The 17,114-nt window shown below is 39.1% G+C and overlaps 1 protein-coding gene across 4 annotated transcripts in view; it reads left to right on the top strand.

Moving 5' to 3' along the window:
- The window catches only part of NELL2 (neural EGFL like 2), a 378,038-nt gene that overhangs the window by 53,874 nt on the left and 307,050 nt on the right, over positions 1-17,114 (top strand). For all 4 annotated transcript variants that reach the window (XM_041736868.1, XM_041736866.1, XM_041736865.1 and 1 more), the window contains 2 exons: positions 318-403; positions 971-1,099. In XM_041736868.1, the coding sequence (XP_041592802.1) occupies positions 349-403; positions 971-1,099 (184 nt within the window). In that variant the 5' untranslated portion in view covers positions 318-348. The remainder of the gene's footprint in view (positions 1-317; positions 404-970; positions 1,100-17,114) is intronic.

Below are 17,114 nucleotides of genomic sequence, written 5' to 3'. Positions count from 1 at the left end.
AGCTCCGGAGCCAATCCCCCGGCGGAGCAGCCCCCGAGCGAGCGAGCCGACCCCTCCCTCTGCCCCCCCCACCCCTGCGCTGGCGCCTGGGCTCTGCGTGCGGGAACGATGTGCGCATTGGAGGCTCCAAGTTCTTCACGTGCCTGGGGGGGCCTCCCCTTTTCTTCTTAGGCGACCAAGTCGTATTCATCCTACTAATCAGTAAATGCGAGGCAGCGGCCGGAGCCACGGACGTTATTTTCCCGCTTGATTCCGAGAACCTCTTCGATCTTTTTATTTTTATTTTTATTTTTTTTTTTAATGTTTTATTTTTAAAGAGGGAGACGATGGACTGAGCAGATCCACACCATGGAGCCTCGGGTCTTGCTGAGAACCTTCTGTCTGATCTTCGGTCTCGGAGCAGGTGAGTGGCCCAGAGCTGGGGGCGCGGGGAGGGGGATGCCCCCCCACCCCCCACCCACCCCACCCCCTGCCTCGGGGCCCCCGGAGCCGGCTGGGGAAGCCCTTGCTTTCCCCGCGCCCCGAAGTAGGTCTGGAGTGGGAAGCTCGGAGTGGCGGGCGGATTGGGATTGGGGTTTTGCTGCGCGCGCCTTGGAGACGCCAGGGCGGGTCACACCCCTAGTCCAGGCTCGGAGGGCCGAGAGCCGAGGAGGGGGTGGTGGGGGGAACTTTGCACCGAGAGGGGCTTAAAGTAGGTCACGGAAATGGGACTGGGCGCTCCGCTATTTAAAGCCTGGCTGCTGATCTCAGGTGAGGCTGTGCGCCGTGCAGCAGGGAGTCGCCTCCCCTCGTCGGGCCCCAGCGCTGTCCCCGCGACGCGGTTCTTCGCTGCCCTGGAGGAAGAGGCGTGGATTTTGATGGAGCTTTTTCTTTCTTTCCACCCCCCTCCCCTCCCCTCCCTTCCCCTCCCCTCCCCTCCATGCCCCTCCATGCCCCCTCCCCTCCACCTCCCCCGCCACCCTCCCCCCAGTCTGGGGGCTCGGTGTGGACCCCTCCCTGCAGATCGACGTCTTCACAGAGTTGGGACTCGGGGAGTCCACGGCCGGGGTGCGCCAGGTCCCTGGGCTGCATAATGGGACGAAAGCCTTTCTCTTTCAAGGTAGGAGCGCGTGCCCAGTGCCCGGCGCGGTTGCACTTGGGGTAACCCCGGGGGAGTTGGCCTCAGCTGCTCCTAACTTCTCTGTGGCCCACGGATGGCGGTGTCTGGAGCTGAGACGTATTTGAAACACACGCACGCACACCCCTTCCATCTCTTTTTAAGGGGTTTGGGTTTTCCTCCCCTCCCGCCCCCTCCTCCTTACTTTGCACTCTCGCCAGTTCTAATGGATAGTTCCTTAATTACTGTGCGGAAACTCCGATGGCAGATGGTTGATTTTGAGAGTCTGGGGAACAATGAATTGTAGCACAAACGCCTCATTTGGGTGAAATTGATTTAGGGAGAAAATAGGAAAGCTTAATCTTAGTAGGACACCGCTCTCTGAAAGTTTCAGGTACAGCGGTGCCTGGTGGGGAGGAATTTCTTTATGTAGATTATTAGCTTTCTGGACAAACGAATAAGTCCTCAATAGTTTTGTCTGCTGTGTATCCCAAACATATTAGATTTGAAACGATTCCCCATGGAAGGATCATGATCCTACTTTATCAATGTCAAGAGAAAGAGAATAATATCCTCTTAAATATCATCTTGAGCATCTTTCAAATACATTTTAATTCAAAGGTATATTTTGTATCCCCGTTACCCGACGCTCAATATCATAGAACCTTTTTTTTTTTAGATTGAAGTCACTGAATGTTGGCCATGCACAAAGTCTACATTTTAATTTATATTTAAGTGTGTAGTCAGAAGCAAATTCCAATGCATCAAGCCATCACTTTTGATCTACCAAAGTCTTTGAATACTGTTTGATTTGTGGAAAGATAGAATATGAGATTCCAAAAGGTAGCTAAACACACACAGAAAGATTCGTTTTACATGTGGTGAAGTATAGATGAATGCAAAAGAGAAAGGAAGTTTGGTTTAACATATCTGATGGACTGACTGGAGCACCCCCTCCCCAGCCACCTAGATTTTTCGTTTGTGATTTTGGTGCCATGGCTTCAAGAGAAGTGCAATTCATAATTACTAAAGAGCTGGATATGCAAAATAAAACCACTTCAGCAAATCTGCGACCAAGAACTAGGCATAAAATAAAACTTGAATGTCTCTGTAGTGGTGCTGTTGCCTGCCACAACCAGTATGTGTCACCATGGACAGTAACACTAAAGCTTATACAATGGGAAAAGGAGGAAATAGACATGTGTTGCATTTATTTGAAACAAGTTTACTCTTATAAAAAATTAAAATGTGGTTTTCTGGGTTAATTATGGCGAGCCCAGTAAATGTTTTTATTGTGACACCTATTTGTGATGATATTTTATTTACCTAAAGGTCTTTTTTTGGGGGAAAGGATGCACAGCCCGGATATTGAATCCTTTAAAAACAATGACCGAATCTAATAAATGGAATTAGACGAGACTGTCAGCAAAATTCACAAAGTGAAATAAGTAGAGGTGTCATTAGGGTTAAACTTCTGTTTTTTTATTTTCTTTTTTTTTAATCTCTGATTTTTAATCTCTGTGAACTGGAAGCAAAGTTATTTCACGACTGCTAATTTGAGTAACTGGAAAGCTTTACAGAAGCCAAAGCTCCTAATAAACAAGTAGTGTTGAATTGCCCTTAAAATTTCCAAAGGTCCTTTAAATTATACTAGGGATGTTCATTTCCTCTGAAGAGTACCTGACCTGTCACAACTAGAAACCTTGAGGACTGTACATTTTGTGTTCTCGTGCTAGACAATTAGACGATTTCTAGGAAATAGTCTCAAGGCACAAATACCTTTTCCTGGTTAAGTTTTTTAAAGGAATGTTTTCATTTTTATTTAAATTGCTACTTCTTCGAGGTAGGAATCGTGTTGGAAACGAACTGTCCATTGTAACTACATATCAGTGTACATCGATGAATTGTTTTTATGTCCATGTTGGTACCAAGACCTACCTTTAGACAGAGTAAATGCCTAACAAATATAGCTTTCTAGATTTAAAGATGTAAAATTTCATTTCCTGTCAACTTAGGAACGTTATTTCATATTGCCAGTCAGTCAGCAAGTATCTGCTACCTGCTGTGTTCTCAATAGGCATTTATTACTGATTTATTGATGCTCTAACAACTTCTCTTATTTGAAGATTTAGATTATGCAGTTGACAACAGGTAGATATTTTGCTCTGCCTGGTAGTTCTGCGTTACCTTGGAAATGTGTTTTCTCTGCTATTAGAAAATATTGGTAAAAAGTCAATTCTGACTCCTACTGCTTCATGGGGATTCCATGGGTTTTAGAGAGACCAAAGCTTTCAGACTGAAGATTTTATGAATTTGATTTATGGTGAATTGAGGGTGCTGCAGATATTTTTGTATAGTGTGTGAGATGTCATAGTAGGATAGTAACAAATTACAAAACCTGTGAGATGCTCTCAGATTTCATATAAACCTATCAGATAAGTTGCTTTGTGCTATCAGATATGTTCTATATAAATGGAAGGGATTTTGAACCATTAAATTTCTTCTGTGGTGGTATAACCATCTTCTTTTGTTTCTTAGCTTGAAAATAAAGAAATCTCAGCATATGATTTTCCAGTGATTTTTGCTCATTTAGTATTTCTCCTCTTGGCTACTTCATTATTCTCTTTAGTGATACTTAAGATGCTTTCAATTCAGTACTTTTTAAACCATAAGTAATTTTTGTAAATTGTTTTGCAATATGAATATATTACTTAATAATGATATTTTATTATATATGTAAAATGAAAGCAAATGGGAATATATTTCAAAGTCATACCTGGTTTTTATCATGGTATCACTAAAATTGTTTTGTGGTTGTTGAAGTTTGATTTGTAGCTGCATTGGAAATTGAAGTAAGAAGATGCTAAATTAGATCATCCCTTAATAAATGTGGCTTTTTATCTGTGCCAATTATAATCATTTTCAAAAGGAAAAGTATCCAGGCAACAGTTTGGAATCTACATCAAAATCTTCTAAGTATTTCTAGCTGCAGTCTGACTCATAGCCACAAAAATACACTTACATTTAAAAAAAAAAAAATAGAGGCCTGAATGCTGACAATGAAAAAGACCTATGAAAGCTCATAAAGAGGTCTGAAATTGTAAGTGCTAGTGCAATTATAAATAGAATTATATCTACCTGTTTAAATCTAGGAAGTATTTGTAAAGATAATGTTCATAATAATATTCTTTCTTCTCTGTACATGAGAGACCAAGAATAAACACATATGAAGTACAGTTCCAGGACTTTCTAGCAACGTTAGCAGGATTTTTAGATCCTTGATTTTAACAATTTGTCTGGCCAGGTTCCCAAAGCTGATAGTTTCATCTGTTGGTTTAAAAAAATTTCTTCTAAGGTATTCACAGATTTTATAATGCCATTAATCCCCACAAGAGTAGTAGATAAAATCAAAGCATATTTTTTTCCTGAGTTGGTAATTTGAAAATAAGTTTGGTAGTTCTTTTTTAGGAACCTTAAAATTAAAAAAAAAAAAAAAAGGAACCTTAAAATTTAAGTATTTTAAAGGAAGAGGTCCCTGAGTGACTCACTGGGTTAACTGGTGATTTCGGCTCAGGTCAAGATCTTATAGCTCCTGAGATGGAGCCCAAGATGGCTGTGTGCTCAGCAGGGAGTCTGCTTGGGAGTCAATCTCTCCCTCTCCTGCCCTCCCCAACTCACTGTCTTTTTTTCCCCTCTCTCTCTCTCTCAAATAAATAAAATCTTAAAAAGAAAAAGATTTTAAGAGGAAAAAAAATGTCCGCAAGTCTACTCTTACATCAGTATTTAAAGACAGGACTGAAATTGGGCATTTGGTGGTGGGCTATTGACTTTAGTAGGTAAAAGTAATTGCATTAAGGAAAGTGAGGTTAGGTTACAATGAGTATTTGTCAATACGATGGCCAGTGAACATCCACAGACTTAGGGACAATGGTCATTGGTACCCCAACAGAATAGAATAACACAGTGACAAGGAGATGGACTTAGAAACCAGATAGACCCAAGTGGAATCTCATTAGATGTTTTACTATGGTGAAGTGACTCAATTTCTCTGAACTTGAGTACCCTCAATCATAAAATTAATATTCTTATGAGGATTAAAGGAGACATGTTCATTCATTTCAATAGATTTTTGTTGTGCAATCCTATTCTGCTAGCAGAAAGCAAAGACATAAGTTAGAATTTTACTTTCAGAGTGTCTTAAAATAGTCATTAAACAAACAATTGCCCAGATAATAACTTAATCACCAGTAAGATAAATGCTATGAGGAAAAACTAAGAGTGCAATGTGAATCTGTACTCTAGTTTAGGAGATCATAGGGTCAGAGAGACTGTCTTTGAAGAAGAGTCATTTAAGCTGAAAGTTGAAGGACGTAGTAAGAGAGTCTGGAGAAGAGAGGACACAGGGATACAAAGAGGGAGAATCACAGAGACTAAGGAAACAGCATGAGCAAAGATCCTGAGCCGGGAATGAGTGTTGTGCATTTAACAAAATGCAAGAAATTCAGAGCAATGGAAACAGGGTTGTGATATGAAATGACATGAATGAGCAGAGCAAGGTAGGCCATTTTACATGGTAGGCCACTTTAATGGAGGAGAATTGAAAATTTATCATTATACAAAAATGCATTGTGGTAGGCAGAAAATGGTCCTCAAAGATATTCTTGTCCTAATCCTAGGAACCTGAGGTTACGTTACGTTTTGTGTCAAAGGGGAATTAAGATTGTACATAAAATTAAGGTTGTTAATCAACTGACCTGCGGGTAAGAAAACTATTCTGGATTATATGGGCAGGCCACGTCCTTTAGATCTGGAAGAGGGAGGTTAGAAGGGTCAGTGTTACTGATGCAATGAGAGAATGACTAGACATGCTGCTGCTGGCTTTGAAGATAAAAGTAGCCAAGGAATATGGGCAGTCTTGAGAAGGCAAAAAAGGCAAGAAAATGGATTTTCCCTTAGAGTGTCCAGCACTGCTGACACTTGATTTTAACTCAGAACTGGGTTAAAATCCAGACCTCCAGAACTGTAAGATAATAAATTGTTTTAACTTAAGCCACGAAGTTTGTGGTGATTTGCTAGAGCAACCAAAGGGAACTAATACATGGAAGTGGGGGCTGCTGTAAGAAACACCTAAGAATGTGGAAGTGGCTCTGGAATTGGGAAATAGGTATAGACTGAAAGAGTTCTGAAAAGCATGCTGAAAAAAGCCCAGATTGCCTTGAATAGACTGAGATATATGGATGATGGCAATTCTACTCGTGAGGACTCAGAAGAAAATGAAGAGTATGGTAGAGAAAACTTAAATCACCTTGGAGAACACCTAAATTGTCACAAACAGACTATTGGTAAAAATGCAGACATTAAAGACACTGCCAGTGAGGGCTGAGATAAAAATCCGTTTGCTATTGCAAACCTGAGGCAAGGGGATCCTTGCCATGCAGTGGCTAAAACTCAGCTAAATTGCATCCTGAAGTTATGTGGCAAGTAAAGCTGATAAACATGGGCTGAGGTATTTAGTCAAGGTGAGTTGTGTGCAGAGCGTTGAAGGTGCAGCCTGGGTTTTTCTTGCTGCTGCTTCTAGTACGAAGTGAGAGGAGAGAGGTGGTTTGAAGAAAGAGCTATTATGCAAAAATGAGCTCAGAATTTGATATTTGAGAAATTCTCAGCCTCTCATATTGCGAAGGATGCTAAATTCGGAGATTCACTACCTGGAATGCCTGCTCTGGAAATAAAGCCAATGGTGTGGCTGGAAAACCTTTTGGGAGGGCCTTAGAAGTAAGGTCAGAGGATTCAGTCATATAAAGGGCATTTTGAAGAAATCAAACATGGAACTCATGGGTTCCCTCAAACATCTCAGCAGAAGCAGGTTAAAGAGATAGGTTTATCCAGGAAATACCTGTGGAGGAGCCTCTTGTCTAATGGAGTAAACCACCATGATACATAAGGGAGACCTATGCGGTTCTTGAGAATATTATACCATCAAAAACACATCTGGCTGGGCATGAAAATGGAAGTGAGAGGATGTAATGAAAGAAGGTTGTTGGATCCCAGCACTTCTATAAGCAAGATACAAGCTGATTAATCTACTTACCTGCAAACATGTATCACCTTTCGTGAAAAAACAAGGTTGAACAATAGGACAGAACTGAGAGCCCAGAAGACAGAGCTGAGATCCTAAAGCATGGATCCAGGGGCCACAGAGGATGATTCCCAGACTTTGAAATCAAATGCAGTTTGCTTAGCTGGATTTCAAATTTGCACAGGTCTGATGTCTACTTTTTTTAACTTCCTTTTTCTTTCTTTTTGAATGGAAATGTCTAAACTTGTTATCCCATGTCCATTGTACCATCATATTTTGGGAGCAGATATCTTGTGTCTTGAGTTTCACAGGTTCACAGATGGAGAGGAATTGTGTGCCTCAGGATGGATTGTACCCAAAGCCTCATTTAGACAATGGCATTTGGGACTTTTGAATTGCTAAGATTGAGACCCGATTTTAAACCATGAGCTGATATTCTACTGAGACTTTTGAATAGAGTGAATGTACTTTCCATGTGGGCTGGATATGAATCTTTGGGTGTGAAAGACAAGCTGTGGTAGGCTGAATAATGATCTCCCAACCACCCATATACTAAATCCTCAGAACATGTAAATATATCACTTGGTAAGGGGGTGGGGGGAAATAAAGGTTGCAGATGTAATTAAGGTTACTAATCAGCAGATTTCAAAATATGGAGATTATCCTGGGTTATATGAGTGGGTCCCGTGTAATCATAAGGATATCTTAAATATGGAAGAGGGAGAAGAAGTGTTAATGTGATGCATCAAGAGAAAGACCTGATTAGTTATTGAGCATTGCTGACTTTGAAGTTGGAATGTGGTCATGAGCCAAGGAATGTGGGCAGCCCATAGAAGCCATAAAAAGGAAGAAAATGGATCTTCCTCCTTGAACCTCCAGGAGAAACACAGCCCTGAAAACACCTTGATTTTAGCTTAGTGAAATTCATTTTGGATTTCTGGCCTCCAGAACTGTGAGATAATAAATTTGTTGATTCAGCCATTAACGTGATGTGTTACAGCAGCCATAGGAAACATATATATGTTAAGCATTAGCATCCATTTTATTTTGTAACTGAATTAAACTTTCTTTTGAACCGTCTCTCAACTATGCATGACAGTGTATTTGTAGGGTTGTTGGAAATTTGAACTAATCAGTTAAACTTATGTTAGGCATTTGTGACAAAATAGTTGAAGTGTAAAGTCAGAGTCTTCATACTACATGCCGAATCTTTAAGAAATTCTTTCCATCATTTGGCTATGACATCATTCAGAGAGCAAACAGAACAAAATCAAATGTTGGGCTTTTTGGTTGTATTTATTTTTCAAAAAATATACCCTCTTCCCCCAAAGGCTAGCACAGAGGTGGAGGAGGAAAATTAGCATGAATATTTTAAAAGTAGAATGGTGTTGCATGGTGTTTGGCGTCCACCAAGTGGATGGTGGTGTTTGGCATCCACCGAGTGTGGTAATCATACTTGTGGGCAGAGGCAAGCATAACCAGAAGTCTCATCTCAAAAGTGCCAGGGATCTCTGTGGGATGTCAACTAGGTTTCGTTTGGGAAGAGTTGGAGCAATCTTGACAGGCTCTGACAAGTGGATGACTTTGAATGTCATGGCTGAGGTACACCCAGATACCAGCTAAAGTGAAGAGCCTCTATCTTTCTTTGGCTTTATTTCATCTCCCACTGGTTCCTTATCCTCATGTTGGACCCCCATCTTGCAGATATTTAGCCTCTTTCTTGTTCTATTATCTCTCCATGATTCGATATCTGCTAACTGATAACTTAGGTATTAGACAGGCCCTACAGCGTGATATGGCTCCCATTGATTTTACTTCAGTTCAATTAAAATTTTTTTATTGCAGCACTTCTGTGTATGAGGATGGGGCACACAGTATAATGGAGGAAGGAAATGTTCACATAACTTAATACAGGAGGTAAAACAGGAACTGAAATTTAGTTGTAAATAGTGAAGAAGAAAATTTAGGACTTTATCTTAAAAAATGAAGCTAAACACTATGAAAATTTTATGTCCTAGTGTATATATGACAAAGTGTAGGTGATCATTTAACTATGAGTTAATTATAAGAACAAGTAGAGTAAAATCAGGGGTTGATTTTATGTGTGTGTGTGTTTGTCTTTATAAAAACATGTGAGGACATTCTCTTTACCCTTTTAACACAAAACTATTGTATTTTGAGATACTTGTCACAATGGTACAATTTTTATTTTTCATTTTTGAAATGTAGCTACCCGTGTCAGACTGTCATAAGTTAGTACCTTTGTGTGTCATTTGAGCATTTTTCTTATCAACTTCATGAAAATTTTCATCTTTTGCCAGCTAGATTTCGGTTAGCACTGACATTGGAGAGGTAGGTGTATGTGCAAACTCATTTTGTAAGCAAACAGTTTATTAATAGATGTTTTTTGTTATGATGACTTCTGTCTCACCAATAAACTCATTTGTTGAAACTCAGATATGGGCCACTGTAATTGAAAAGAACTAGGGAGAGAACAGGTGGGAAGAAAAGCGAAGCATGACTCTTTCCTTTCCCTTTGGCCTGCTGCCAGCCACTGGGCACTTGGACAGGTGTTTTCTGAGTTGTTCTTGATGGCACCTCTGCTGACATTCTTCATGCTGGGGAAAGGATAAGGGAACTTAGGCAACCACATGTATTTTCCTGCAAAGGGAAGTTTTGGAATGAGGACAGGAAACTATTGCTCTGAAAGGTCACACTCTACTGGCATGGATATAGGGAAGACATGGTGGAGGTAATTCTAAGTTCATTGTGATATGCAGTATTAGTTAGGTCTATGGGCTCCAGAGCTGGACATGTTGGGTTGGAATTTGTTCACTGGTTGTGTGAACTTGATCTTGTTACTTAACTGATCTCTGAGGTAAAAATAGTACTACCTCTTAGAGCTGATGAGTAGATTAAATGAATGAAACTGCCTGACATTTACCAAACATTTAATATACGTTAAATAAATATATGTATAATATATTTATATTTTATATAAAATAAAAAAATGTATTTTTTTATTTTGTAATTAGCTTAGTGGCAGGTCATGCTCCTTGGATTTTTATTTTTTAAGGGCTTCCAGGTAGAAATGCTGGAAATGAGTGAGCTAAGGTGAAGTGACTTTCACGTGAGGCAGGCAGGACAGGTGGAAGGTCAACTGGAGTGGAGGAGAAACTGGCCCTGAAGCATCTTTTGTTCTAGTTTTGCTGTTTTGGCTTTACTGAGTGCAAGAGAGTATGCAGGGAGGGATGAGAATAAATGGCAAATGTGGAGGGGAAGGAGTAAAATTTGCCCTATTATATCACTGTTCAAAAGTGAGGGGCCAATAGAGAAAACCAACAAAAGAAGATTGATAGCATAGCTCCTCTGTAGACACCCAAACATTCATTACTTTTTCTTTTTTTTTTTTAAGATTTTATTTATTTATTCATGAGAGAGAGAGAGAGAGAGAGAGAGAGAGAGAGAGAGGCAGAGACACAGCAGAGGGAGAAGCAGGCTCCATGAGCCCAATGTGGGATTCAATCCCGGGTCTCCAGGATCACACCCTGGGCCAAAGTGGCATTAAACTGCTGAGCCACCTGGGCTGCCCCACACATTACTTTCTAAGCATATTAAAAGTTTAGCTTAGTTTTTGAGACATAGGGAGAAGTGTTAGTAGTTCTGAGAACAAATGATACAATTGCTTTACTTGGCTCTGGTTAGGGTACACTTGGCCTTCCTTGGCAAGATACCAGTTTGAACTGTTGGTAGGAACTGGAGGTGAGAACTGGTGATGGCAGATATAACATTTCAGGGAGTCTTGAATAGTGGTGTAGGGGCCAGTATAATGTTGACAGAATGGTTGGGATGGTCCTGTGGATCCTTTGTGAATTGGGATCACTTTCCCTACATTTCTGGGTGCTTCTTTGGCTTCTTCTCTTAAATATCTTGTTGGCATATATTGGTTATTTCTGCCGTCCCATGTCCCTATGCCACATTTTTATCCCAGTGGCACCTAAGACTCTGATCTTCAGTGACTTACCTTCTTGTCTCCCCATTGAGACTATACGCTCCCTAAGGAAAGGATCATGCCCTGTGTTTGTTCTAGCCAGCGCCATCTCCATCTCAGTTCCTTCTCTGGTTCTTGATTTTTTTTTTTCCTGGTGAACTTTGACATATTATTCTGGACTCAGCTAAACTGTCACTTTGGCTACAAATTCTTCCTTTGGTGAAATTATTGTTTCTTCCTCTATGCTCTCTTAGTGTCCTGTATGAAAACAGCCACCTCACTATACTATAGCATTTTTTTAAGCATAGAAAGGCTGACCACTTGTCTTTTCCTTGCTGTTGTCACTGTCTTTCAGCCGGATTACTGCAGTAGCCTTTTATATGGTCTTCCTGCTTATACTCTTGCTCCTCTGTACTGTATTCTCAGCATAGGTCCCGCGTTATCTTTTAAAAACACAGTGTATATCCATGTCACTGCTCTGCCCCATTCAGCAGTTCTTTATTTCACTCAAAAGATAAACTTCTCATTATGCCCTACAAAAACCTGTGTGGACAATTCCACCCTCCGCCCCATTACTTTTCCAGCATAATCTGTTCATCTTTGTGAACTTTGCTTTAACTGCACTGGCTTCTTTGCTGTTCCACAGTCAGACCAGTTACTCTTCTGCCTCAGGACCTTTGCACTGGCTATTTGCCTGGAATTCTCCTCTCCCTAGATATCTGTGTTTTCCCCTTTCCTTCAAATGTTTTCTCGAATATCAATTTTTTTAATGGGCCTATACTCACCACTGAGTAAAATTTCAGCTAGTTCTCTACCCGACAAGTACTGTTGACAGCCTTTATTCTGATCTGCTAGTTTCCATAACATTTATCATCTAACATGCTATATAATTCACTTATATATCATTTGAATTATTAAGCATCTGTCTCCCCTGCTAGAAAATAAGTTCCATTAAGATAGGGATTTTTAAAAAGATTTATTTATTTATTCATGAGAGAGACACCGAGAGAGGCAGAGACACAGGCAGAGGGAGAAGCAGGCTCCTTGCAGGGAGCCTGGTGTGGAACTCGATCCCAGATCCTGGGATCGCGCCCTGAGCTGAAGGCAGACACTCAACTGCTGAGCCACCCAGGTGTCCCAAGATGGGGATTTCTGAATGTTTTATTTACTGATGTGTAACCCAGGTGTCTAGCATATAGTATAAACTCCATAAAAATTTGTCACATGGATATACTTGGCTGACTAGTTTGCGATCTCTTTAAGGCTTGGGACTTTGCCTTATTTCTTCTTATAGCATCCTAACTCTCATGGTGGCACATGTAGTGTGCTCAGCCAGCCATCAGTAAGTGAATATTTGTGGCATTGAATTGAGTCCAATTATTCATGGCAAATCTGATTTTTTTTGGTGACATTATTATGTTTTATATTTATGTAACTTTAAAACAGGCGAAAGAGCTCTTCTTCTAAATCAAAACACCTACTACTTTCATCTCTAGTAATGGAAAAAGGTAAGAGGATTGAGAGGCATGGAAGAATGGTAGTTCTGCTTAACTTAGTGCTCTGAATCATACTGAGAGGGCTCTTCTCCATCCCAAGATGGAGTGTGGCACAGAGGAAATACAGGCATGTTAAGGAACCTGGACATCCTGAATGCTTGTTGACAGTGAGAGTTTACAGTTTTAGTTTGAAGTATTGTGAATTCAACACTTAGCAGGGATGCTCATATTCATATAAAAGTACTGAGAAACATTTCAAAGGCAAATAAGGATTAATTTGGATTATCTCTGCTGTAGTACTTCTCCACTACTGCAAATAAACCAAACTGGAGTACATCCAGAGGAAAGCAACTAGGGAGTTGAAAGTTTGGAAACCATGTCAGATGAGGAATGGTTGAAAGAGCTTGGAATTTGGAATTTTTAGCCTGGAGAATAAAAGATAGTGGAGACGTGATTTTTTAATTATTATTTTTTACGTATTAGAAGGGCAGCATGTATAAGAGGACTTAGATTTATTTCACGTTGTTTTAGAGCAGTGATTCCCAAATGTCAGCTTGATGATCAATGGGTTTATTGACTAGGTTGAAAAAGGACTCCCTAGCCTTCCTAAACTAAGTAAATCCATATCTCTGAGGGTGAATCCTAGAAATCTATATTTGAAAAAAGTTTCCTGTGATTCTGATGTTCAACCAAGTTTGTGAACCATTTTCTAGAACTGAGCTGTCCTATTAAATATAGTAGCTACTAGCCACGGATGGCTGCTGAGTACTTAAAATGTACCTAGTACAAACTGAGAATGCAATGTAAGTATAAAAAATACATACAAGCTCCTTAAGACAGTCTAAAAAAAGTAAAATATCAATACTTTATGTTGATTATATGTTGAAATAATACTTTGGATATATTCCGTCAAATAGATATATTTGGTCAAATAGATAAATCACCTGTTTCAATCATTAAAATCATCCATTCTTCCATCCATCCATCCATCCATCCATCCATCCAATAAACATACTTCTAATAATATTCAAATGGAGATTAAATGACCTATTTCAGAGAAAATGTTTCAAAGGGGTGGGAGTGGGAATTAGACTAAATGCTTTCTAAGGTCACTTTAGTTTCAACTGAAATTAAATTATTCTCTTTTCCCTTTTAATTATTCTTTTTATTGTAACCTCTGATGTCCAGAGCATCTTCCTTTTCATCTATCTGATAATCCTTAATGCTCTCTTCAAAACAGCTATCTTTTAAAAAATGATCTTGGTTCTTCCGCTGCTCTTATCGAGGTCTGTAGTGAGAGATAGCCTGCCATTTCCCTCTATGCTATGCATTGTCTGTCTGTTTTATAAACATTCACTCTTAATGGTAGTGATCCACTTTATTTCTTCCACACACTGGTGTTTTAGTGTTTAATCTATGTTGCTTGTCTATTTAAGTGGAGAATCCCCTAGGCAAGCACTATGTCTAATTCTGTGTTCTTACAGTCTAACACGTTGTACTGATGGACCATTAAATGTCCCAGAAAAAGTGCCAGATAGATTAAGTATTTCAGAACAGAACATAACCTATATTTTTAGAACTTATTTGAATTTCCAGCAGTAATTGGTGGCTGAACATGCTCACTATGAGTTGTGTGTGTTGACATACACTTGTAACTGAGCAGAGCTCTTTCTGGAGACTGACAGGTTGTTAAAAAGAAAATTAAGAAGGTCTATAAAACTGATTGGCCTGTGCTACCAATGAGAGGCAGTGTTCTTGGAACCTGGATGTTGAACTTGGATGTTTCCTGAGAACGTGTCAACTTTGGAGGAGGACATGTTGCTCACGGGTGTGCTTTTGTGTATCCTTACTATATTTCATCAAATTGCTAATTATACTATAAATATAGATTCATTTAAAGTGTCTGAGTACTCCAGAGAGAGAGCTTATTTTATGTTACTATCATTCATACGTTTGTTCTTCCTTCAGAGGCTGATTTTCAAAAGTTCTGTTGAAATGTAAGTATTAGTGTTATTGCCTTTGTTAATACTTTCTATCCCCTGATGTTCAGAGTGAATTTATATAGGATACTTAATAGATAATTTAATTCAAACATCTTAGAGAAATACAGTGACTCTAGGCTTTATGTTTTTGCCTTTCAAATGAAAACAGAGGGAGGGACTTCTCAGAATAGGAGAAGAAACATATCCAAATAAAGGAGAGAAATGCTTTAAAGTGTCTGAAAGCAAGGGTCATTGAATCCAAGTTTGAGTTGAAAGAATCCAAACTTGGGCTTATTTGGGGTCTTAGTACACTTAATGTTTCATTATTATTCTGAAAGAAAACACGCAGAAAAGACTACCCCATTCCTTTAACTTAAGCTTCAAAGGTCACAAAGTGGAACTCACTTTAATTGAACTTTTAACATTTCTAACTCAAATCTGGATCACCATTTGCCATATCCCTTACCAAGTTCTTCCTGAAGTTTCATCACTAGTTTCTGTAGTAAACAATAATCCTGAAGAGACAAGACAGTGTTTTAGGTCATACTTTTTGTAAGATTACTATGTTATGGGTTGAAGTGAAGAGTTATTTGAAGTTTAAATGAATTGGGTATAAGAACTTGAGTTGGAATGGGAAGCTGTAGTATGGGAATTTGCAAGAAGTCAGCCCTGTAAAAGGAAAGTAAAGAACAGAGAATGGATGTGTATTTATTGCCACTCACCTTGAAGACAGTAAGACTCTTTGCAGAGGTCAATTTTTTAAAAGTCGCTATGAAAATTTCATTATCCTTATCATAAATGCCTCTCTACAACAAAGCATCTCATAGTACATTTTCATCCCTTTGCTGCTGTGGGTCCAATTTTTAATAATTGGTTGCATTTACAGTGAAAATAGTATAATTTAAATTGTTCTTTGATAACACACTTCCAAATTAGAACATGTTTCAGAGACTAATGGAAAAAAAATGAGTGTTCACTCTGTGAATCATTGACCAGGCAGGAAACTATTAAGTGGGGAGAACCCACCTATTTAATGGATGATTACTTTTTGTTATTTCGGTCAGCAAATTAGTAAAGTCAGAGGGCGAAGTTGGGAAAAGGCCAGACAGGCTGTGGAAATTTGCAGGCTCAGTCTTATTTCTAAAACTTTCCAGAACTGATGTTAATTACACAGGCATCAGACAAAAAAGCTCAGGGTTTTAGGTAAATATGATCTTAGCCGCCTTATGAAGAAACCGGAGGGAATGTTTAAACGGTAGCCATCTGTGTCTAACAAAGCTATGCTCTCATGGGAAAATATAGACTAGAGGTACAAATGCAGAACTACCTCGTTTTAGACTTTCTGAAGTTATATAACAGTGCAACAAATATGTACTACTGGAAGATATTGGAGGATCATTTTCTTTCCACACTATCTTTATAGCAGTAGGTGAAGAAAATAGAATTTGTTACCTTTTTTTTTTTTTTCAATTTTGTATGTTGACATAGGACTCCACAGAAGGGAAACTGCAAATCATTAAATTGAAATAGAGAATTTCAGGTAAAAGGCTTTCCATTTTTTTCCCAAAAAAAAAGGGGGGGGGGAAAAGAGTCAATCAAATGCCCCGTTGATATTGATGATCATTAGTCAGTGAATACATTTATATTTTAGTGGATTAACTGGAGAGGATTCAAGATCAATCTGTACAAATATCAGAGAGGACAATGAGTAGTGTGAAAGAAATGTTTTAAGTTTTCACTGCAGATACACCTGTTTTTAATTAAAGCAGAATGGAATGTACTTCCAAACAAAAGATCAAATGTTTTTGAAGGGCGAAATCTGTCCTTGTGGCATGTGGATATTGAGGAAGAACAAGATATGGCATAAGACTCTACAAACAGATTCAGCTGTCAGGATGTGATGCATGAAAAGACCTGGGTACTGCTGGCTCTGGAACTGGGTCTCTCTGGCACCGAGTGCTGCCGCATTTGAAACTGAAATAGGCCATTTTGCACATGGTGCATCATCCCTCTCTAGGAGGAATGGGGCTTATGATAAATGTTAATTAGCCGCTATTCCCTCCTCCAGATAGACTTGTTAAGCTTTTTTGCATTTTGATTTTGAAAGCACTATTATCTTTGGAGCTATAGTTTAATTTGATCTATAGCTATAGCTGTAAACAAAAAAATAACTGGTAAAGAGTGAAAATGACAACAAAGTCATAAGCAAGATGCTAGAAAAGATCGAAACAAGAGAATACTTCATTCTGTTTGATATTACCACGTACCAACAGGGGTTGGTGATTTTTTTAAATATACATATCTTGTTATTAACATGCAATCATTAGCAAAGAATCCAAATTTGGACTTATGTGAAGTTTGAGTCCATTTAATTTTTCACTATTATTCTAAAGAAAATGCATAGTAGTGACTACCAAATCTCATACCAAATTCTTGCTGAATTCCATTATTTATGAATGTGAATCCTTTTTTT

The sequence above is a fragment of the Vulpes lagopus genome, chromosome 21 (genome assembly GCF_018345385.1).
Source record: "Vulpes lagopus strain Blue_001 chromosome 21, ASM1834538v1, whole genome shotgun sequence".
Classification (NCBI taxonomy): Eukaryota; Metazoa; Chordata; class Mammalia; order Carnivora; family Canidae; genus Vulpes; species Vulpes lagopus.
The sequence above is the reverse complement of the archived record's forward strand: the minus strand, read 5'-3'. Positions and strand labels throughout refer to the sequence as shown.